General features: G+C 40.0%; 1 protein-coding gene across 3 annotated transcripts in view; it reads right to left on the bottom strand.

The window, feature by feature from the left end:
* Positions 1-24,885, bottom strand: part of UVRAG (UV radiation resistance associated) — a 312,534-nt gene that overhangs the window by 86,660 nt on the left and 200,989 nt on the right. For all 3 annotated transcript variants that reach the window (XM_058663602.1, XM_058663603.1, XM_058663601.1), the window contains exon 12: positions 24,545-24,710. In XM_058663602.1, coding sequence (XP_058519585.1) covers positions 24,545-24,710 — 166 coding nt within the window. The remainder of the gene's footprint in view (positions 1-24,544; positions 24,711-24,885) is intronic.

Raw genomic sequence — 24,885 nt, 5'->3', positions numbered from 1 at the left:
TAGCCATTACTGGTAGAAATATGTACAAAACAATGTAGGAGCATTCAGGAAATAGAAGCTTTACATGATTTAGTGTAGAATATTGGTGAGGAAGTATAAAGAAATAATATCAGATAAGGTCACATTAAGAAATAGTATAAAAGAAACTTTAGTCTTTAGTCTTTTCATTAAACTAAGATTATAGACTTTGGGCTATAAGTTATAGATAACTATTAAAGGATTTTAAATGTTAGTGTAATATGGTTAGATTCTCATTTCAGAAATACAATTCAGAAGACCAAAAAACTGGACGGGGTCAAGAGATTAGTTTATGGGAGCTGTTGGAACAGACTAACTGAGAGATGATAAAAGCTATGGCAACAGAAATGTAGCAGTGAAGAAAGGACAAATTTGAGACAATGTTGGTTTAGTGACCCAATGGAAGTGGAAGGCAACGGGAAAAGTCTGCAGAGTGATTGCTTGTGTCTTTTGCTTTGCATGGCTAAATAGATTAAGAAGGCATTCACGAGGCCCAGAGCAATGGCTCAATTGGTTAATCCTTCCCTTACAAGAGCCAGGATCTCATACAGGCACTGGTTCATGTCTTGGCTGCTCGTCTTCCCATCCACCTCTCTTCTTAAGGCTTGGGAAAGCAGTAGAGTATGGCCCAAAGTATTGGGACCCTGCACCCACATGGGAAACCTGGAGGAGGCTCCTGGCTCCTGGTTTCAGATCGGATCAGCTCTGGCGATTGCGGCCACTTGGGGAATGAATCGGCAAATGGAAGAGCAAAACAATCATAATCACAATGAAGTTAGAGTAAAAGCACACTGGAATCATGACGGAAAAAATTGTGTTGCAGAAATGCTGGGGCATTCGTATGTAGTTGGTTATACAATCTATACCTAACAGTGATAGATTTTTTAGAATTTGAAACTATCAATTTTTTAGGTTGGTAATCTCAACTATCTTTCTAAACTATCACACACAAACAATGACAAGTAGAATAACCTTGTAAAATATTCAAAATTGGGGCATGTGGTTGCAGCACCTTGAAGGGCTCCTGCAAACCTTACTGGAGTGCCTGGGTTCAAGTGTCAGCTCTGCTTCCCATTTCAGCTTCCTGCCTCTTGGAGGCAGCAGGGGATGGCTCACATGGTTAGGTTCCCATCACTTTTGTAGGACCTGGTTCCTGGCCTGAGTTCCTTGCTCAGCCCCAGCGGTGTGACTGACGAACGAACCAGCAAATGAGAATTCTCTGACTGTTTCTCAAACAGACAAAAAATCCTCAGGGCCCAGCTAAAGTCTCCTCCTTGTGTGTGCCGGGATCCCATGGGCACTCGTTCATATCCCAGTTGCTCCACTTCCCAACCAGCTCCTACTTGTGGCCTGGGAAAGCAGCTGAGGATGGCCTAAAGCCTTGGGACCCTGCACCCATGTGGGAGACCCAGAAGCTCCTGGCTTTGGATCAGCTCAGTTCCAGCTATTGCAATCACTTGGGGAGTGAATCCATGGATTGGGAATCTTTCTCTCTGCTCCTCCTTCACTCTAAAGATCTGCCTTCCAAGAAAAATAAGTAAATTTTAAGAGTATTTAGACTATTTCATAACAGATTAAAGCAGAAAGTGTCAAGGGAAGAGAACCATAAACAATTCAATTCTCAGTGAGTGTACTACTGCTAGATGGAGATAGTAAACTGAGCAGCCTTAAGCGTAACTATTAGTTTGACTTTTCGCATCTCCTATGAATTCAAAGTTTTTCTAATGTCACAGAGGAAAGAGAACTATTTTATTCAAATGACATCTAATGAACATGATGAGGAGTACAATTCTGGGAATTCTTTGTTTTTCTAATATTATCTGCCACTGTTTTATGGGTGTGCATGTGTGGGCTCAGCAAATCCATGTGTGAAATATACCCAAATAGCTCCATGTGTAAAATTCATGCCACTAAATTCTGACACCTCCAATTTAACATTTTAAGCTTTCATCTCATTGGTACAATTTGCACACATAAACACTATTTATTGTTCCTTTATTTTACTTTTGTCAAACAAAATAGGCAGTGATCTTAGCTGGGGATGAACTCTCAACTCTGGAGATATTCTGAATAGAGTTGATCCTAAAACACTACAAAATACTTTCAATTACTGGGCCTTTACTCTTAATAAATCAACACTTCAGACTAGGACCAAATTACCAATCAGCCTTATCTTTCTCTGCTCAAAATCAGGTTGTCTTCTTTCTGTCCTTGAGCTTACCTAGTGACTTTTGCAATGTGTTCATAAGACAAGGGTATGTCAGGTCAAGAAAGGAGTGTTACTGAATAAAAGGAAACCAGGAAATCAGAGACCAACTGGAGACAATATGCAGTTTCTTAATTCTGTAAAAAGCAATTTACAGAACTGATTTCAAAATGATCACTTCTTCTAAAAAGAAAATAGTTTTAATTATTGTTATTGCTCATTAGTATATCTAAAAAGGCCTAGAACATAGTCTATCAGAGTATATACTAACGAAACCTTTGATGAATGAGTGAACGGGTAAATAGATTCATATATTCATTTATAATTCTGCCACCAGGAAGTTTTATTTTGAATTCCATTTTAAACAGACAGAATGAGAGGGGGACAGTGCATTATGGCACAGCAGGTTAAGTTACTAACTGGGTTGCCTACATCCCATATAGCAGCACTAGTTCAAGCCCAGATACTCTGCTTCCTGCTAGTGCATGCCATGAGACAGCAAATGATGGCTCAAATGCTTGGACCCCTGTCACCTATGAGGAAGATCCAGATAAAATTCTGAGGTCTTGGTTCTGCTTGGTTCAGTCCTGGCTATTGCAGACATTTGAGGAATAATCATCAGATGAAAGATTTTTTTTCTCTCTGCTTTCCAAGTACATAAATAAAATAAATAAAACTCCACATTTGAAAAGAGACACAATTTGGGCTTAGTGCCACAGCATATCAGGCTAATCCCGCACCTGGGTGCTAGCATCCCGTATGAATGGATGCTGGTTTGTGTCCTGGCTGTTGCACTTCTCATCTAGCTCTCTGCTGATGGCCTGGGAAAACAGCAGAGAATGACCGAAAAGCCTGAGACCCTGCATCCATGTGGGATATCTAGAAGAAGCTCCTGGCTCCTGGCTTTAGATTGGCTCATCTCTTGCTGTTGCAGTCATTTGGGGAGTGAACCAGCAGATAGAAGATTCCTTGTCACTCTAACAATAAAACACTTTTTTTCATGCCCACAAACATAAAAACCAGAAAATAATCTATAATTCTTATATCTCTCACATAGAATATAATCAACAGATTCAATATTAGGAGGTGGCTGCTAAAAAGCTTTTCTTACAGTAGCCATTTTTCAAAAAAATTACTGGAAATGACATACTATGCATTATACACTTAGAAATAAGTATTCTCTATGGAGAATGTCTCATAGCAGAAGTTGCCTCACTAAATTCATCTGTCATTTACACACTTAAAACAGTTTGTCAATCAAACTCCAAAAGATCTGTCATTTCTCATTAGCTTACCCGCCATATGCTTACTCAAATTAAAATAATAAAATGCTTCAGTTACTTACTGATGTGCTTAATTAACTTACAACAGAAAATTCCTATGAATAACTACAGTTAACACTTCTAGTATTTCATCACTACGCTCTCCACATCAGAAACCTGGGAGTCATCATTTATATTAATGGGAGTTACTAACAAGTAACATGGGACGAATTAATTCTTTTCTAAGTTTTTTAAAAAGGGTTCAAGTAATACAAATGAGAAGCTCTGAAAACTCTATGTATTATTAACACAAACCTTTGCTCATAAGGAAATATACAGAACTGCTAGTTTAAGTTTAGTTTAAGTTTAAGTTTAGTTTAAGACTAAGTAAGAAGTAAGAACTTCTGTGTATTTTGAAATGGTATGAATTATGAGAAAAAGCAATTACCCATTTCAAATCTATGAAAACCATTGGAATGAAAATCAAAGGAAGAATGAACTGTACAGAGAAAAATATATCCTAGCTTTAAACAAAGTAGCTTTACAAACGTTTTAGAGAACAATGTTGCAGGGCTGGCATTGTGCTGCAACAGGTGAAGCTGCCTGTGATGCCAGCATGCCATATGGGCACCACTTTGAAAACCGGTGGCTCAATTTCTGAATTCAACTCCCTGCTAATGCACCTGGGAAAACAGCAGATGATGGCCCAAGTGCTGGTCCCTGCACACATGTGGGAAACCTGGAAGAAGCTCAAGGCTCCAGGCTTTGGACTGGCACAGCCCCAGCTGTTGCTGCCTTTGGGGAGTAAACCAGAGGATGAAAGATCTGTCTCTTCCTTTTTCTCCACAAATCTGCCTTTCAAATAAAATCAATATAAATATTTTAAAAAAATTGCAATATTGGGCCCGGCGGCGTGGCTTAGCAGTTAAAGTCCTCGCCTTGAATCCCCAGGGATTCCATATGGGCGCCGGTTCTAATCCCGGCTGCTCCACTTCCCATCCAGCTGCCGGGATTAGAACCGGCGCCCATATGGGATCCCGGGGCTTTCACGGTGAGGACTTTAGCCGCTAGGCCACGCCGCCGGGCCTAAAAATAAATAAATCTTTAAAAATTGCAATATTGCACTGAAATGGAGACTCTGAAAGGAACAGAAACAGAAGTTCACCATTTACTTGTGGGTAATTCCAACACATCTCTAAGTTTAATATCTATGTAGTATAAATATTGTAAAATTTGTAGACTAAATATGTAAATTTAACATATTTTACACATGTAAAAGCTATTTGAGAGAGAAGGATAGTAATAAATGTAGAGTTGTTAGGTTGTACAGTTATATGTGGAAGCAATTATACATTTAAATAAAATTAGTTATATATTTACTATGATTGCAAACCCTTTAAAGACATAATCCTATGCTTTAAACAAATTTATTTTGATACTAAAAACCAAAGGTAATGATCCTTGAGAGTAATTTTACTTAGACTAAGATTAGATGATAAACATCCTTCTTTTTTTCTCTATGGCTTAAAGTACACTGTGAGCAACTGTAAGTTAATTCACTTAGACGGCAGAGTAAGACTTTAGAAGCTTCGGGAAGTGGCAAGGGGCAACATGTGTGCCGGGGTACACATTCTTTCATTGCTGATTTGCATCTATCTTGATGCCAGGCGAGCAGCCGAATGGCCTTACCTAACCCCAGCACTTGTAAGCACTGATCCTCAGGACTTGACTTTCCTATGAGGTACCTCTCTTAATTTAATCCCCTATTACTTAATTCTATGTCAACTAAATACATCAGTTTCTCGCCACTATGGAATTAGAGAAGAAAAGCATGACCACTAAAACTAACTCATCATTTAATCTGAGTCAGAAGTTACTTTTGATGACTAGCTTTCTTAATTGTAAACCATCTGGGAAAAGTTACAAAAATATGACAGTTAACAGAACTATATAGCCAAATGAATGACTGTGATTTGTTTTAGAAAGACACATTATACGGGATATAAATGCTATTATCCTTAGAAAACTGTCTAGAGAGCTATTATCATAGAATATTTGGAGAAGTTAAAATAATTCATGTCTATCTAAAAATAATTTGTTTATTCTCTTGGTTACTTATAATAACCCTTTCTTACTCACAGGAGGGTCTGTTAGAAGACTCCCCAGTGGATAACAAACTGCACAGAGTATCAAACCCTATACACAAGCACTGTCATAGTGCTGCAGTGGATCTGATAACTAGGCTGGCTACTAAGTGACTGCCAGGTGGGTGGTGTACACCTGACAAAGAGACGATTCAGTCCTGGGTGGGGTGGCATGAGGCCTCACTGAGCTACTCAGAACATCGAGCAATATTTTAGATTGTGCGTCACTACAAATAAATAAAACTGCAGAAAGCAAAATTGCAGATAAAGGAGAACTATCAGCATTTTTTTAGGAAATATTCTACAAGCTATCTACTATAAATTCTCTAGCTTAAAAAAAAATCACTTCATCACTCCATTCCTCCCCCTCATTCCCCCCAAAAAAACATAGAAGAATTAAAAAAAAGAATAGTGTTTCTTTTAAGGCAATGTCAGTTAAGATAAAATCTTACAAAATTAAATGATTGAGTTATATCAAACTCTAAAGAATCTACATTGATGACAATGTAGTTGTCATATGAATGAAAAATCCTAATACACTGCAGAATGTCAGTCAAAGAACTAACTGCAGAGCTTTCTGACACTCTGGGTACTTCCTGTTGAGAAACACTGCTCTTACATACTTAACTCATGACATAGCCTATTATTAACAAACTACGCTATTTCTCTGGCCACCCCTCTGCCCCAACCTCTGTATTCTAATAAGATTACACTGCAGACCAGAAAAGCAATAAGTCCAGGTTGGAGTAACATGTCAGAGTCATCTGGTTTTCTTTCTTCTCCCACCGTCCCATCATATTACTGTATTTTAATTTAGCTGGTTGCAGAAAGCCAACATGACAATAATACTGGAGAAGAACTTCCTCATCCAGATAATAACATCAGCACTATAAAAGCACACTTCATTAAAAACAACACACATAACAATATACTTCCAAGTGTCAGTGATGAAATAGTTGCACAATTACTTCTGACGCATTTTCCACATTTCCCCTCTCACAGTGGAGTGCCTAATCTTCACAAGGTGTTCATTTCCTGTCTCACCCAGCAGCCACCTTCTGCAGTTTTTACTTTGTTGATCTCTTTCGCCTGAATCTCCACGGGGATTCCTCATTTCCAAATGTTCCTTGCTCTCACTCCTGAACACATCCCCATCAGCACTGCTGCCTGTGCTTTGGATTACAGCAAAAGCAGAAGTTAACAACTTGCCATCATCCGAAGGGACTTTATGAAATGATGATGGTCTTGGCCAGAGCATCTAGAGTTAAAACTGTGGGCCACAATATGGAGTGTCAGATTACCTAATAGCATTTGCAAAAACTGAACATGGCTTTTGCTCTCCTAATTCAATTTTTTTTTCTTTTTTTTTTTTTCTCCTAATTCAATTTAAGAACTATTTAGTGAGTGTCTACACAATACATAGCTCTTTCTGCAAGGCATGAAAGCAATTTAAGTCCAAGGAAGATGCAATTTTACATTGAAAATATTTCAAACAAGCATAAGAAATAAATACAGCTCAGTTGTTAAAATCAGATGAGAGTATACAAAACATTTCATATTTAAAGATACTACAGGGCTCGGCAGCGTGGCCTAGTGGCTAAGGTCCTTGCCTTGATCCCATATGGCTGCTGGTTCTAATCCCGGCAGCTCCACTTCCTCTCTATCTCTCCTTCTCTCAGTATATCTGACTTTGTAATAAAAATAAAATAAATCTTTAAAAAAAAAACAAAAAGATACTACAGAGTTGTTCATATATCCACAAAAGATAATGAGAGATATCATATTATAGAAAATCAAGAAACTATTAGAGAGGAAACATTTTAGATCATAAGGAAAGGACTTTCTGCTCAAAATTGACAGGGAAGGCATTCCAGATACTTGGAACAGCATGGGTAGCAATGATTAAGATAGAAAATAATATGCTGTTTGGGAAACAGCCAAATGTTCAGTTTGACCGGAACCTGGATTATGAACTATGCTTTGTTTAATCCTCACAATAACCCAGAGGCACAGTGGCAAGGGTATCACAGTAGGAGAACTGAGATGTGGACAGCAGCTCAAATGCTTCCATAGCCACTCAGTGGTAAGAGGGTCAGCATGACTCCAAAGCCTTTTAAAAAGAAGCTTTGCTAAGTTTACTTTGAGGCCAGAAAGAAGAAAAGAGAGGCAGCTGGAAATGTGCCTTTTGGAGAAAAACCAAATGTCAAGTAAGCCGACTGATAAATTTGACTAAAAAATTAACATTTGCAATGAAAACTTAACATAGTACTCCGTTTAACACAGCGGATTCTCATTGTATTTTTCACAACAAAGCTTCTCCTAAATCAGGAAGAATTTTGCCAGGTTCAGATACAGTAAACAGACTTCTTCCATCTCCTATGTTTGTATTAAAAGTACTACACTTAGAATCAACACACTATCTTCATCTTGCCTTTCATCAGTAAGTCAAATTGAAGTGAACGCTTGGTTAACTTATTTTATGACCTCACTTCATCTTAAAACCTGTTTCTCCATCTGTGAAATGAGGGGTTCAATCAGATGATGTAATAATATTCTTTCTGGTCCTAAAACAGAGTAAATGCACAATTGTGATTGGACACAATTTTGTCATTTTTATTTCCATTTCACTGTGCAGTGTTGTATTATTATAACAAAGTTGAATGATAGACATTTGAGGGAAGTTTTCACAAAAACATCTCTTAACTTAGGTCAAATTCCTAATAGTTGTTTGATTATGTTTTTCAGTTGCACAGGATGGAAAAATAAAAAGCCTTGTATAAGTTATCACATTCATTGTTCAATTTAGTTTGAGGACAGGGTCTACTATCTTTTGGGCAACAACCTACAAAAAAAAAAAAAAAATGAAAGGTTTCAAGAAATGTTCTAACTTATAGGATATGGAGTAGGTGAGGTGAAAATTAAAGCCTTAGTATTCAAACCTAAGCACAATGTGAAAATCTCCCACTTCTGGAAGGAGGCCATCAAATCTCAGATGGAAGCAAACAGATGCTGATTTAGTAAAAACAGTCATCATTGCTGAACTTGGTGCATGAAAACAACCTGATTAACAAACAGAAGGCAAGAATTTTTATAGGAAAGAATTCATAATTTGCAACATAAGATGTTGTCAACAGGTGTTTAAGTCTGCTTGACACTGCTAATAACAGAAATGAGGATCCAGAGTTACACAAGTCAGAACTAGAGCTCTGGAATTTTCATTTATGCTTTAATATAAGCTCTATACCAATGAAATCCCAGGTGCCAGCCACTATTTCTACAGAAAATTTATTACTTATATAAATAAAGTTCAGGTTTTCAAATTGCTTCAAGGAGATGCCATTGGAAAAAATTATGACTCACTTATTCAAGTCAGTATTGCCAGACTAAGAGGTAAGATGAGGAAATACAGAGATAAGAGATCAGTCGACTTGGCAAAATTCTTTGTCTCTTCTTTCCTGGTGGCAAAATGAAATATAGTCATACTGAAAGCAAAGCTACATAAGCTCTATGTGGCTGCACAGAAAATAAAATGCAAATCCGAAGAAAAGGGAACTCTCTGGCCAGTTTCCTTATATGAACATATGATCACCTTATACCCCTGGTCATAAAAAAGGTAATAGATAATTAAAACAGACCATTCTACAGGTGTGAGAATTAGATCCACTAATAATGACTACGATCTCAGCCCTATATTATCTGAGTTTTGAACACATCAGATTTTCTTCATATATTAGAAATTCTCTCTGAAAGAAATGAGTCTATAGGGGTAAAATGGGCAATTACAAGGATTTTAGGATCCTCCATAGTAATGAACTTAAATACAAAAAATTAGAGAAATTACTCCTTTAAGTTACAATAAATCCCCTCAGAAAAAGATTTGACACCATTCAGAGATTCGTAAAACTTTTGTGAACTGACTAGGAAGTTTCAAAAGTGCCTATCATTTATACCACCTTCTATTTCTCCTTCTGAAAATAAATGAAAAAAAATATGAACTTTCCACATTGAGTTGGGGTTGAGAAAACCCATATGCTCTGGTCAGCTGGAATCCAGCTCAAAGATTGCTTCACCAATCCATTCTGAATGCATTATCTTCCAGACAGTTAAGAGGTATAATAACAATGGCTAACAAATTTCATTTCCAAATTACTTGCAAACCTCAGTGAAAGAAGACATTGCAACTAGACTCTAGCTACATTCTTCCGCATTTTGTGGTCTGAGCCTCACAGTGAAGTGCAGCAAAGATTTCAGAGTGTCCCTTTACAGTGTGCAGGTGCACAAGTAATGGTTTAGGCAAGGCATCAGTCCAGACCCATGTTTTAAACAGGTCAGACAAAGGAAAGAAATAGCTGTGATTTTTTTTTCTTTCAGCAAAACTGGTTAAATAGGGTTTGAATTCTAACGTCTTATGTGCCAATAGCCAGATGAGGCAGTAATCACAGAGGGCAGAGGCTGGGAATTCCTAGGCCTATTACATTAAGTATAATTTGTTCAATGAGTCATTCAATTTCCATTTTCCATCTCCCATGAAGACCTGATTCCATCTAATACCCTAGAAAGGTTTATATCAAAAGTGAAAACTCAGGAGAAAAGAAAACCATGTCTAATCTGCTCTCAGTATCCAGGCTAAGGATAACAGAGATGGATTCAATCAGCAAGCATAATCAATAAATGTATTTCTACTTACGTATTTCACTTATGCATCTGTGTTATCCAAAAAAAAAAAAGACTTTGAAATACTTTACAAAAACACATGAAACAGCTAAAAAATCATTCAATAGTTTATAACATCTAAGACAGAATCAACTGTGGAATGTAATACTAACATGTAATACTAAAATAGATTCTATCAATCACAATGTGACATTAATTTAAAATGCATTTTTTGGGTGTGAATGTGTATATCAAAATCAACACTGTGTGTATTTCCACAAAGGGGGAAGACAGAGCAAGAATGCAAAGTTCATTCATAAAAATGCAGTTTCTATAGTTCTCTTGGCTGCCAAAGAAAATAACTGTAACATAATCACTTAAATCCAGCTAGACTTTCAGCCTGCTTGAGAAAATCAAACAATAAACAAATCATGGATGCTATTCCCATTGGGACATTCTAATTGGAACTGTCCACATGTTAAGTTGCTATTATCATAAATTAAAATGTGAAACAGATCTGAAAGAAGAATATTTTTCAATGTAAGGGACAGCCTCCTTCAGGTTCCCAAAGTGATCTCCCTACATAACTAATATTTGAAATCAAATTATTATGTAAATATTTGATGGCAATCTGCAGAGAGAATTTGTGGAATCTAGAAAAGGTTGAGAGAGGTCACTCTGCAGAAGACTAAATGTGCACTTTCTCAAGTACGTATTTGGTCACGGTATTCTCTCTTGCTCAAAATCACTGAGGCATCTTTTCAACCCTACTAAGAAGTGTTTTTCATCATCATACAAATCAAATGATGTCAGTGAACATGGTGGAGTAGGTTGATCCAAAGATCTGTCCCTCTAGAGAAACATCAAAAAATAAAGTAAAAAAAAAAAGTCAAAACTAACTTTGTCAAGATACTAAAAAACAGTCAAAAGGTTTATATCAACTAGCTAAATGTTGAATCAAGCAAAAGGAAATGGAAAATCAAGGAGAATTCCCTGTGGCATTTTTCTTGGCCCTACTCTTCCCTCCTATCTCACAAAAGGCCTTAAAGTTGGCAGCCTGCACTCCAATTGTGGAGTTTGATCCTTGGTTCCTAAGCGAAGAGTGGATCTTTAAAAAGCTGGGGGTTTCTGTTCTAATTTGCGTCCAGGGTTGCCTGAATAAGCTAAGGCACTAGCCTTTGTTTCACCCAGTCAAAACTCACTCAGAGCTGAAAAGCAGCACACTGTGCAAGTTAAAAGGCACATAAATAATCCGCAGCCACCTGGAGCAAAAGATAACAACTAGGATGTGCAACAGATTGCCTAAAGCATGGGAAGAAACACTGGTGAGGGGTTCTTGAAGAAAATAGGGCATTCAAAAATATTCAAATATATTGGAGAATTCATGCTAAGAACAAGATGTTTGTTAAGGAAACACCTGTGAAGCTTCAGAACTTTTATCTCTGGCTGATCACTAGGTTCACTGTAATCAGGAAGTGAAAGTTAAGGCTTTCCAATCGAAACTAGAAGGCAGCAGACAGTAACCTGAAGTCATGCAAAGAGATGAAGATCTTGGGGTGGGTATTATGGCACAGCACGTTAAGCTACTATTTGGAATGCCTGCATCCCATTATTGGAATGTGCAGAATCAAATCTGGCTTTTGCTTCCAATCTAACTTCCTACAACCTGAAGGCAGCAGATGATGACCCACGTATCCATCAGCATATCCAAAACCAGGAGACCTGGGTGGTTCTTCTGCCTGATGGCTTCAGTTCAGTCTAGCCCTAGTTGCTGCAGGCATTTTAGAGGTAAAAAAACTCCCCCTCCCTGCTTTCTTTCTATCATTCTTTCAAATAAATAAATCATTAAAAATACCAATAACAACAAAACACAACTCCAGCAGGTAACAAGGCAGACAAATGAAAATGACAGTTTTGTGGACACACTATGTATAAAGATGCAATTTGTGACAATAACAACAAACAGTGGGCATAGTAGTAGACAGAAAGGTATAGCACCTGAGTTTTTATATGCTTTGAAGCTAAACTGGCGTCCAGTTCCAACTAAATTATTGCATAATAGGATGTTAATTATAATCCCCATAAAAATCCAATTAAGCAAAAGAGAAAGTAGTAATTTGGAGATCATGTAGCACAGAGGTATAAGACAGGGAAAACAAACAGAAAAATGGCTGAAATGTATCTTTCCATACCAATAACTATACTAAGTGTAAATGGACTAAACACTCAAATCAAAAGGCAAAAATTAGCATGATGGAAAAGCAAAACATATTCTAACTACATGCTGCCAACAAGAGATTCACATTAGAGTCAAAGGCACAGACAGGTTCAAAGAGAAAATGTGGAAAAGTATTCCATGTAAGTAGTAACAAAAAGAAAGTTCATGGGGCTAAACTCATTTCAAACAAAAAGCATTTAGGAAAAAAATAGTCAAAACAAGCAAAAGAAAAGGTCATTATGTACTGATAAAAGCATCAGTGTATCAAAAAGACATAACAAACACATGCACAAAAGAATCCCACATATGGAACATCAAGAAAATTGATGGAAGAAATAGACAATATTACAATAATAGATTAATATTTTCAATTATGGATAGAGCATCCAAAGAAAAGATCAATTTGAAAATAGAGGACTTAAGAACTGGCATGGTTAGGATATTAGTTTTGGTATCTTCCATTCATCCAAGGGTTAATGGCATTGTCCTCAAAGTCATGCATTAAAAGCACTAAGAAGGTAGAAACTGAATCTCATCATGGTATTTAGAGGTAAGACCTTAGGAAATGGTAAGATGGGATTGAGTTGTTGGGGTGCAATCCCCATGCTTGAATCATGGTATGTCTGCAAGGAGAAACACATTAGAAACACATTATTTTTCCTGATGCTGTACTACAGCAAGTCGGGGCACTGCCAATAAGAACTTCATTACTAGATGCTGAACCAATGAGGTTACCCATTCATGGGATCTTAACCCAAAAACTGTGAGTCAAAATAAAGCAGTTTGTCTTGTGTATTCTGCTACAGGAAAAAAAAAGCTGCTTGACTCAGTAACAATATAAACCAACTAGACCTAAAGAACATATACAACAAAGCCCAGCTCAGTAGCCTGGCAGCTAAAAGTCCTTGCCTTGCAACTGCCGGGATCCCATACAGGCTCTGCTTCTAATCCTGGCTGCTCTACTTGTTATCCAGTTCCCTACTTGTGGTCTGGGGAAGCAGCAGAAAATGGCCCAAAGCCTTGGGACCCTGCACCCATGCGGAACTCTTGGAAGAAGCTCCTGGCTCCTGACTTCAGATTGGCTCAGCTCTGGGTGGTGTGGCCACTTACAGAGTGAATCAGCGGACAGAAGCTCTTCCTCTCTATCTCTCCTCTCTGTATATCTCACTTTCCAAAAACAAAAGAACATACACATTGACTACATCTAGCACCAGTAGACTAAGCTTTCCTCTTGAGTGCACATGGAACATTCCCAAGGACAGACCATACGTTAGGCCACAAAAAAATGTTATAAATTTAAAAAAATAACAAAATCATAAAGCCAACTTCTCTGTCAAAACAGAATGACATGAGCCCGGCACGATAGCGTTAATGGTTAAGGTCCTCGCCCTGAATATGCCCCGAGATCCCATATGGGCGCCGGTTCTAATCCCAGCGGCTCCACTTCCCATCCAGTTCCCTGCTTATGGCCTGGGAAAGCAGTCGAGGATGGCCCAAAGCCTTGGGACCCTGCACCCGCATGGGAGACCTGGCTCCTGGCATTGGATTGTCTCAGCTCTGGCCGTTGCGGTCACTTGGGAAGTGAATCATCAGACGTAAGATCTTCCTCTCTGTCTCTCCTCCTCTCTGTACATCTGCCTTTTCAATAAAAATAAATCTTAAAAAAAAAAAAACAGAAAGAAATGAGAAATCAACAATGAGAGGAAAACTGGGAAATGTATAAACATAAAATTTAATAGTCTTAAACATCCAAATGGTCTATGAAGAATTTGTAGTGAAAATTAAAAAATACTTCAAGATGAAGAAAAATAAACCAAAAAATAGCTCTAAGGTCTCTGGGGTATGTAATTGTTACCTAGGGACATCTATGGATAAGGCCTCTGTGTATGCAAGTGAGGGAGGAATCCTGTGCGACTCCCGGCAATGGGGTCACTGAACTTGCCGGTAAAGTGAGGGGACTGAGACCTGGTGGTTTGGAGAGGAGAGTCCTTAAGATCTGTATGGGTCAGACTGATTCACCAGACCATATAGGAGTCCTGAGACGGGCTGCTAGGTATAACATCGCTGACCACCACATGCTAGTACACATGAAAGCTATGGCTGGGGACCTGTCTGGCAGGGCTAGATTCCAGTACCTGACTGTCAGAACAGGTGATGGTCACATTAGGCAGGGTCATGACACTAACCGGCATGAGAGAGAGCCAGGGGTAGATTCTGTTGGGGATAAGCAGGCCCAACCCTGTGGAAATGCAAGTTCCACTGGTTAGCTTAAGAGTTGGGGTGGTGATTGACTGAGCTAGGAGTGAGCAACACTCACGAATGCGAGGGCTGAAAACAGGCTGGACAGGTCCAGACTGCAGCACCTGCATGTGCATCCTAAAACAGGGTGTGAGGTGAGCAGAGTCACAACATCCTCCAGCTCATACATAGGCCAAGACGGAGTGGCAGGCTATGCTGTGAAGGGCCTACCACCTGCTGAAGTATGTGAGATCTGGGTCAGGGAGTGGGCCAAGTGGGGGAACCTGGGAAACTCCCCTGTTGGGGTCATAGCTCCTGCTGGTGAGCACATGTTCCAGGCCTGGGTGTTAGGCAGCCTTAGCAGGGTAACACCAACTGTTGGCTAATGTGTGGGTTGGTTTTGGAGGGGGGCAGACTGAGCAGAGCCAAGCCAACCTTACCTCACTGGCAAGAATAGAAAGCAGGCCGGAGCACAGGTCAAGCTCAGCTAGGCTGTCACACCTACCAGTTAGCATGAGCCTGGAATGGGAGTAGACTGAGCAGGGCCAGGGTCCAGCACCTGCCAGTGAGTTGTGAGTCTTGGGGTAGGCTGAGTCAGGCCAGGCTACAGCATCTAAAGGCAAAGGTCATTGCAGGTGAGGGACCGTGCTAAGCTGGGTCAGAGCAACCGCTGGCATGTGCAAGACCTATGGCTGGCAATAGACCTAGTTGGGGAGCTAAGAGGACTCCCTGGCTGTGTTGTGGTTCCCACTGGCAACCGCAGGGCTAAAATGGGAGCCACGTTCTGGTCTGGACATGGCTGTAGCATCCCTTGGCACAAATGAGAACTGGGGCTGAGTGTGCCAGACTGGGATAGACCCCAGCACCCACTGCTGCTCGTGAGAACCAAGGTAGGTAAAGCACAGGGTAGGCTAGGTTTTTGCCCTTGCTGAGCCAGGTATGAGCTGTGTCTGTGTATGAACCAGGCTAGACTGGGCTGTAACATCCAACAACAAGAACCAGAATGGGTTGAAAGCTGGTCAGGAAAGGCCACTGTTCCTGCTAGGTCAGGAGGTAGACTGAGTACGGCTGGCCCATGGACCCACCCATGTGCATGAGATCTGGCACTGGGAGAGGTTCTGGTGGAGGAGCATGGGAAACTCTTTTGTCAGGACACAGTCCCTGCAGGTGCACGCAAGAATCACTTTAGGGAGGAGCTCAGACCAGGCCAGGGAAGGGTACCCAGTGGCATACATATAGCACAGGTTGGGGGTGAACCAAGCAGGGCCAGTTCACATCACCCACTGGCAAATCTGAGCACCAGAATGGAGAGTGGGTCAGGCTAGGTTCGGTTGCAACACACGCTAGTATACATGAAGACTTGGACTGGGTGCTGGCTGGGCTGGGCTGGGCTAGGCTGTAGCCCCCACCAACCTGAGCTGGAATTGGGAGTAGAGTAGATTACAGCACCCACTGGCAAAAGCTGAGGTGTGAGGCAGGCCATGCCAGACCAGGCCGCAGCACCCAACCAGCACATGCAAGACCCGGGGGTGCAGTGGGAGGGGGCAATGATGGTAGAGGGGTGGCATGTGGCTCCCCTGCTGGATCATCATTCCCACTGGAGTGTGTGAGTTGGGATGGGGGAAGACCAGACTGGGCAGAGCTACAACACCTGTTGGCTTCATGTGAGCTGGACCAGGGAAAAGCCAGGCTGGGTTGCACTGTTCCTACTGGTGCAAGCCTAAGTCACAGTGGGTGTGGGTTGGTTGGATTTTGCCACAGCATCAGCTGGCAGATGCTGGCACGGGGGGCTAATTCTGACAAGTCAAACTGCAGAACCACCTGGAGAGTGCATAATCTAGGAGTGGGCCCAGGCGGGAAACAGTGGGCACCTCCCTATTGGTTTGCCACTCCGTCTGGTGAACATGAGAACCAGGACTAGTGCGCAGGCATGGCTAGACAGAGTAACACCCGTTGGCAGGTGTGTGAGCTGGATAGTGGGGCTGGTTGGGTTGAACTAGGCATCAATGCCTACTGACATATATGAGAGCTGAATGGGATGTAGGGCAGATTGGACCAGTCTGTTGTACATACTGGCAAGCATGGGAACCAGGGCAGGCGGTGGGCCTGGTGAAGGTTATTGGGAGTCACTCCAAGTATGCTGCAGCTCCAACTGGTTTACGTGGCCAAGTCTGTGATGGGCAGGATTGGGATGAGCTCCAACATGCTCCAGACAGGGCTGGAGGCAGCAATTGCAACCACCAACATATGTATAGGCTGATTGGGGCAACCCTGTACTAGCAAGCACACACAAGAATCTGGTCTGGGATCACTTCAGACGAAGTTTCTTTTGGATCCTCCCTAATGAACTGCCAGACTCAGAACCCCAACCACGAACAGAATTGCAGGTTCCGTGGTCTGACCATGAAGTGCATGTGTCAAAGCTGAGCCTCCTCAGTGGCTCAGACACAGCAGCATATCCAGGGGCACATGGAGGATATGGTAGTACATTGGAGCCTGCATAGGATACCTGGTACCACAACATAGGACAGAATAAATTTATCAACTACCCCAGCCAAGTGTTGGCAGTGAAAACCTGGGCAAGTGGAGATGCTAAGGTGTACTATGTCAGCAAGAGGATTCTGAAGAGATTTCATCATGCTTGTAAGGGCGAGATTGTCAGGAATTCAGAAGAGTTGAACTACTGAAACCACTTGAACAGTGTGTTTGGAACATGCCCCACATTGGGGACCCTGGGATGGTTGGAGGGTGGGTGTGGCTTCTCCCTTTGTCTCTTCCCTTCGCCCAGATACAGGAAGGAAAAAGAGAATGTGGAAACAATGATCTTATCCACTTTCCTGCAGCCCTTGACTCTTTGAGCCCTAATCAACTATATAAAGAGCACCACCATTAAAAAAGAAGAAGAAGAAGAAGAAGAATTTATAGAAAACTGAAAGCTGACATCATACAATAAGAGCGGATGACAGGTTCAGCACAATAAGTTCCTCGCCTTGCACACGCCAGGATCCCATATGGGTGCTTGTCCCAGATGCTCCATTTTCCATACAGATCCTTGCTATGGCCTGGAAAAGCAGAGGAGGACGGCCCAAAGCCTTGGGATCCTGCATCTGTGTGGGAGACCCAGAAGAAGCTCCTGGCTCCTGGCTTCAGATAAACTCCACTCAGGCCATTGCAGCCTTTAAGGAAGTGAACCAGCAGACAGAAACTCTTTCTCTCTCCTTCTCTCTGTAAATCTGCCTTTCCAATAAAAACAAACAAATTTGAAAAAATGACAAAAATATTCAAAGCAATATATAGATTTATTGCAATCCCTATTAAAATGTAAATGATCTCTCTTTCTTTGTAGAAATATAAAACCAGATCTTTGAATTAGTAATGGAATTGCAGAGGATCCTGAATCGCCAAAACAATATTGAAAAAGATGAACAAAGCTGGAAAGCTCATACTTCCCAAATTCAAAACTTATTATAGTACTGACATAAAAATAGTTATATAAATCAATGATTTCGAGTCCAGAAATAAAATATGACAATTATTTTCAACCAGGATGCCAAGTGCATTAAAGCGGGAATAATCTCCTTAACAAAACATGTCAAGAACACTGAAGTTTGACTCCTGTCTTATTTTATATAAAAAACTTAACCCCAAATGGATCACAGACCTAAATGTGAGAGCTAAAATAAAACTACTGAAACAAACAAAAAACAAACAAAAAGGCCAGGGCTAAATCTTTTTGATCTTGCATTTGGCAATGGATTTCAGATGACACCAAAGTACTACAACCACCATCAAAAAAGACAAAGAAATCGAACTTCATTAAAAATGCATCAAAGGACACAATATATAACGTGAAACTTCTTTAGTAGAGTTATCTGTTAATTAGGTTAACGAGGGAGAGATGCCTGCCTAGCACTGTGGAATGCCTGAGCACCGGATGCCTGACACTGAAATGATGAGAAGGAGAGCATTTTGTTAATCATATGCACTCAGAATCTTGGAGAGAAGGACACCACGTAACATGAAACAGAAATGGGATAGGAGTGAAACTACCAAGGTGCTATGGTCTCAAGGTATCCCTCAGAATTCACGCGTTGGAAACTTTCTGCCCAATGCAACAGGGTTGGGAAGTGGGATCTTTGGAGAAGTGCTGTCTGAGTAGGGGAATCTAGTCCTCAAAATGATTTGGTTTGGTCCTGCCAAGGCAACAGCAGGGGTGTGGGGGGGAATCAAAATTCAGGAAATCTACAGCAGGAAAATGTTTAAGCTGATAATTCTGTATGGACCATAAATAATGTATAAACATCGAAATAGTCCTTGGCAAGTTAGACGAGCTCTGCCCTCATGCATGCATCAATGCTAATTGAAAATGGGGACTTGGATCTTTTGATGGTCCTTCCATTCCTTACACTATGGAAGCAGAGACAGCAGTCCTCCACAGACACAGGACTTGTTGATCTCGAACTTCAGAGCCTTTCAAATGCTTTCACACAGGCTTCTGTTATTTATAAATTGCCCAACCTTTATCAACTTTATCATAGCAGCACAGACATATTATGTTCATCAAGGATATTGGGCTAGAGTTTACTATTTTGGACATGTGTTTGTCTGGCTTTAGAATAAAGGTAACGCTGACCTCACAGTTGGGATGAAACAAGGTTGCATGGAATGGTTTGAGAAAATAGAAAAGTTGTGTTTTGTATGAAATGTAGACATTTTATTTGAAATTCAAAATAACTGGCACTAAGTTGTTCACTGGATCTTCTCATCCTTAACTGTCTTTATTTTTGCAGTATCAACTTCTTTTGTTCCTTATACTGGCTGTTTTATTCTGTCTTTTTGGTTTCTTAGTTAATTCACCTAAGGATTACCAATATTCTGGTTATTTTATTGATTATAACTCTTTCCTTTATTATTTTTCTACTGCATAGTTGTCCATTTGATTTTTACCATTGTCTTTAGTATTACCTTCATTTTACTTTCCAAGGGCTACACAAGTTGCCTTTTAGTGGCTTCAGCTAGAGACTTATCATGATTTAATTCTGGGCCTGGCATAATGGCTCAGTGGCTAAATCCTCACCTTGCATGTGCCAGGATCCCACATGGGCACTGCTTCATGCCATGACTGCCCCACTTCCCTTCTAACTCCCTTCTTTTGTCCTGGGAAAGCAGTAGAAGATAGTCCAAGGCTTTGGGACACTGCACCTGCATTGGGAGACCCAAAAGAGACTCCTGGCTCCTGGCTTCAGATCAATTCAGCTCTGGCCGTGGTGGCCATTTGGGGAGTAAACCAGCGGATGAAAAAAAGATGTAGAATTAAATCTTTTTTTAAAAAAATATTTACTTGGGCCCGGCGGCGTGGCCTAGCAGCTAAAGTCCTCGCCTTAAATACGCCGGGATTCTGTATGGGCACCAGTTTTAATCCTGGCGGCTCCACTTCCCATCCAGCTCCCTGCTTGTGGCCTGGGAAAGCAGTTGAGGACGGCCCAATGCCTTGGGACCCTGCACCCGTGTGGGAGACCCGAAAAGAAGTTCATGGTTCCCGGCTTCAGATTGGTGCAGCACCGGCCATTGCACTCACTTGGGGAGCGGATCATCGGACGTAAGATCTTCCTCTCTGTCTCTCCTCCTCTCCGTATATCTCACTTTGCACTAAAAATAAATAAATCTTTTAAAAATTTTACTTATTTTAATTGAAAAGGCAGATTTACAGAGAGAAAGAGACAGAGAAAAGGATTTCCCATCTACTGGTTTGGAAGTGGAGCAGCCAGGTGTGTGCAGCATTTCATCACAGCACCCATATGAAATGCTGGCACTTAGAGGTGGAGGATAAGCCTGTATGGCCATTGTGCCAGTCCGTTTAATTTTTCTTTTTTCTCACACAGGTATTTGAGGGATAAATTTACACTATGTATGGATTTGCTTATACTTTAGGAATTTGGATACACTACATTTTCTTTTTTTTTTTTTAAGATTTATTTTATTTTTATTACAAAGTCAGATATACTGAGAGGAAGAGAGATAGAGAGGAAGTGGAGCTGCCGGGATTAGAACCAGCGGCCATATGGGATCAAGGCGAGGACCTTAGCCACCAGGCCATGCTGCCGAGCCCACTACATTTTCATTATTCTTCATTTCAAAATAATTTCAGACTGTGCAGTTTTTTTTATTGATCTGTAAGTTATACTGAAGCACATTCCTTAACTGCCACAAATTTGAGTTTTACCATCAATTTCCAGTAAATGCATCGAAAATGGTCACTGAATGTATTTCTTTTTAAAGATTTGTTTTATTTATATTTGAAAGGCAAATTTACACAGTAAGAGAAGAGAGAAAGAGAGAAACCTTCTATCTGCTGTTTCACTTCCCAAATGCTATAACAGCTGGATCTAGGCTGATTCAAAACCAGGAGCCAGGAGCTTCTTCTGAGTCTCCTAAGTAGGTGCTGGTGCCTAAAGAAATGGGTCATTTCTCTGCTTTCAAAGTCCATAAGCAGGGTGCTGGATCAAAAGTAAACAGCCAAGACTCAAACCAGTGCCTGAATAGGAGGCCAGTGCCACAGGTGGAGGCTTTTTCTACTATGCTAAGTGCTGGCTCAATTGAATGTATTCTTAATATCTCGTGTAGCATAACTGAGTTTGGTGAATATTCCACATGCTATAGAGGGAAAAACTATATGTGTCCTGCAACTGCTTGGTGCAATGTTCTCTTTACATATTTATGTCTATTGTATTAATTGTGTTCTTCAGGTCCATTAGCTATAGATTCTTTGGTCTATTTGCTCTAACAATTAAATAAAAACCCTCTACTATTAGATTTCCTTGTGGTTCTGCAAAACTTTTTCTCTACACTTCAAATACCTAGATAGAAATTTGGAAGTGGCTGTACCATCATAAAAATACTCTACTTCACTGAAACTGTTTTAAATTTCACTTTGACATTATAGTTACACTAATTCTCATGTAGAGAATATTTATGTAATACACTTATACTCACATTCTTTGAGTATTTCCATGTCCTTACACTGTAGGTATGTTTTGAAAGCAGGATGAGTTTAATATTTTCTATCTAATCTTTAAGAATGTTAATACTTATTTACACTTTTTTTAAAAAGAGATTTTCTATTTGAATTGCAGAGGGAGAGAGGGATGGGAAAGAGAGGGAAAGGAACAGACTGAGAGACTGGGAGAGAAAGGGATCTTTTCTCCATGGGTTCCCTTTTCAAATGGCTACAGCAGCTATGACTGGGCCACACCATGGTCAGGCCAGAGCCAGCAGCCCGAAACCCCATCTGGGTTTCCCAAGTGGGTAGGAGGAGCCAAGCACCTGGACCATCTTCCTGTTCTCCCAGGCATATTAACAGGGAATTGGGCCAGAATTGGAGCAGCCAGAGCTAGAACCACACTTCAAGATGGGATGCCAGCATTGCAGAAAGTGGTAACATTGTAGGAAGTGTCCAACATCAGCCTCTACTATTTATATTTAATGTAATTACAGGATAAGTCAGGGCTTGTATCTATTAATTTGCTATTTGATTTCTGTTCCACTTAATAACAGTAAACATTATTTTCTTATAAAATCTTATTTTGGATTGATCAGTTATTTTATATGTTTTCCATTTATCTCCTGTATTAAATTTTCACTCATACAATACAGCTCTTGTAGTGGTTATGAGCAGGTTTAATAGATATTTGATTTATTAGGATCTAACTAAAGTTGGTAATTTTACAACTTTCAGGCAATAGGCTCTTAAAAGTATATTCACTTCCTTTGCCCCTTTGTATTGGAATCATGTATGATAATCTTACATATTTCATATATGTGCCATTTATTTGGTAAGACAAAACTACCCATTTCACATTCAAAATTGATTTTGAGAAAACTCGTACTTTTGGTCTTTTTTTCTTTCTGCATTTTCTTCTTTTCAAAAGATGTTTATTTCGTTTTATTTGAAAAGCAGTAAGAGACAGAAAGAAAAAGTTTTCCAAATGCTGGTTCATTCTTCAAATGTCAGTGACAGAAAGGGCTGGGCCAGGCCAAAGCCAGGAGTCTGGATTCAATCAGATGCTTTCTGTCTCCCATAGGAGACTGTGGGCAGCATGGGTGCAAGCACTTGAGCCATCATCTGTCTTTTCCCTGGATGCATTACAAGGAATCTGGATTGGAAGCAGAGTGTTTGGGACTCAAATTGGCACTCTGATAAGGGATGTGGGTTTCGCAAGTGGTGGTGTAAATCACCATACCACCCATGCTGGCTCCCTTCCTATATTTCCATTTTTCTGTGTAAGATTATTTTTATTCTGCCTTTAATATTTTTTTCAGTGTAGGTCTGCTGGGAATAATTTCCCCCCTTGCTTGAAAAAAAGTTCATTGCATCACCTTTTCTAGATTTATTGTTTTACAGAAATCAGCTTTCAATCTTATCATAAGCCTTTTGATACTAAAACGTCATTTGTCCCTTGCTAGTTTTAATATCCTCTGTCTTTTATTTTTTAGCTCTATAAGTTTCCCTAGAATTGTTTTCTTTGTAGTTACTCTGTAGTCACTATCTCTCTCTGTTTAGAAAAAAAAAGACATTTATCTATTTATCTATTTGAAAGGCAGAGTGACAGAGGTAGGGAGAGATCAAGAGAGAAAGAAGATAGAGATATTCTATACAGAGGTTCATTCTCCAAATGGCCACAATTACCAGATCTGGGTAAGGCTAAAGCAGAAGCCTGCAACTCCATCTGGGTTCTCCACGTAGTTGTCAAGGGCTCAAGGGTTGTCATGCTTGGGTGATCCTCCTGTTTTACCTGGCACATCAGCAGGGTGCTGGATTGCAAGCAGAGCAACTAGAACTCAAGCCAGTGCTCTGATATGGGATGTCAGCACCACAAACAAGAGGCTTTACCCTCTGAGCCACAACAGCTAAGAGGGTTCTAATCATTATGTGTTGATAATGAGTTTACCCCATGGTCTCTGGATCTTCTTTGTGTCTGCAATTACATGTGTATTCATCATGTGTCCTATTCTGACAGGTCTATACTTTTCTCTACATTCCATCCCTTTTGTTCTTTGGAATCACGCCAGGAAACAGATTTACCACAGAATTATATCCATCATATGTGGAAAATACTATAAAGTCAAAACCACATTTAATACACTTCACCTGCTGAACATCAAAGCTTAGTGACACAATGCACCTCAGAGAATCTGTTGCTGACCCTCCTGGCTTACTCACAGGTGTGCTGCATTGCTGCTGTCCCCGTCATGAGATTGTGTCATACTGCTTATCACTAGCACAGGAAAAGACCATCCAAATTCAAAATTCAAAATATCACTTCAATGGAATGTGTATTTCTTTCATATCATGAAGTTGGAAAACTTTAGATCACTCATGCTAAGTTGGGTACTATCTGTAAATTCTACCAGCCTATCTTTCAGTTTACCAGAATACTTAACGACTAAGTTCAATATGCTACTCAATCTTATGTTCTTTTTCTGGTTCTCTCTCTGACAAATCATTTACCATTGATGTCATGTGCTGAGAAGCAGGCAATAGGTACTGCATGAACATGTGATATTTGTCCTCACAAAAGTACAAGGAAAACAAATTAAATGAGCCAACTGTGCTATGTTAGCCATTCTGAGAAGTGCAAGATTTAAAGTATTAAAGTTTAAATAAATAAGTATACTTAAAAGAAACAGAATACTTTATAAAGGTTCTATATAAGTTACCACCACTTATGTCACGCTTAGTAATTTTAGAATACTGCATGCTCACACTGGCTTGATAGTGAAAGCATAAAAAAAAAAAGACACTTACTCTCTTTCTTTTTCAGTCAGCTTGTCATTGATATTATCTTTGATTGTTGATCTAGATCCCTTATGAATTATAGGATATCTGAGGGGCACTTGTAGGAAAAATGAAATCATGGAGACCAAATGTGCAGTGTAACCAAGGGCAACAGCAATGCTTCCATCATCTTTTGCTGTAAATTCAAAAGCAGAGGAAAAGAAAAACAACTAGGTATCTTACAAATAAAATGTTGAGATAATAACAAAACCATTCCAAAGAAAATCTTATAAAAGTAAATGGTAAATAAAATATTAAACATTTATCTGAATCACATAATTTACCCAATTTCAACACATTAACAAGCCTTG

This window comes from Ochotona princeps, chromosome 4 (assembly GCF_030435755.1).
Source record: "Ochotona princeps isolate mOchPri1 chromosome 4, mOchPri1.hap1, whole genome shotgun sequence".
Classification (NCBI taxonomy): Eukaryota; Metazoa; Chordata; class Mammalia; order Lagomorpha; family Ochotonidae; genus Ochotona; species Ochotona princeps.
This window is presented reverse-complemented; position numbering and strand designations above follow the sequence as displayed.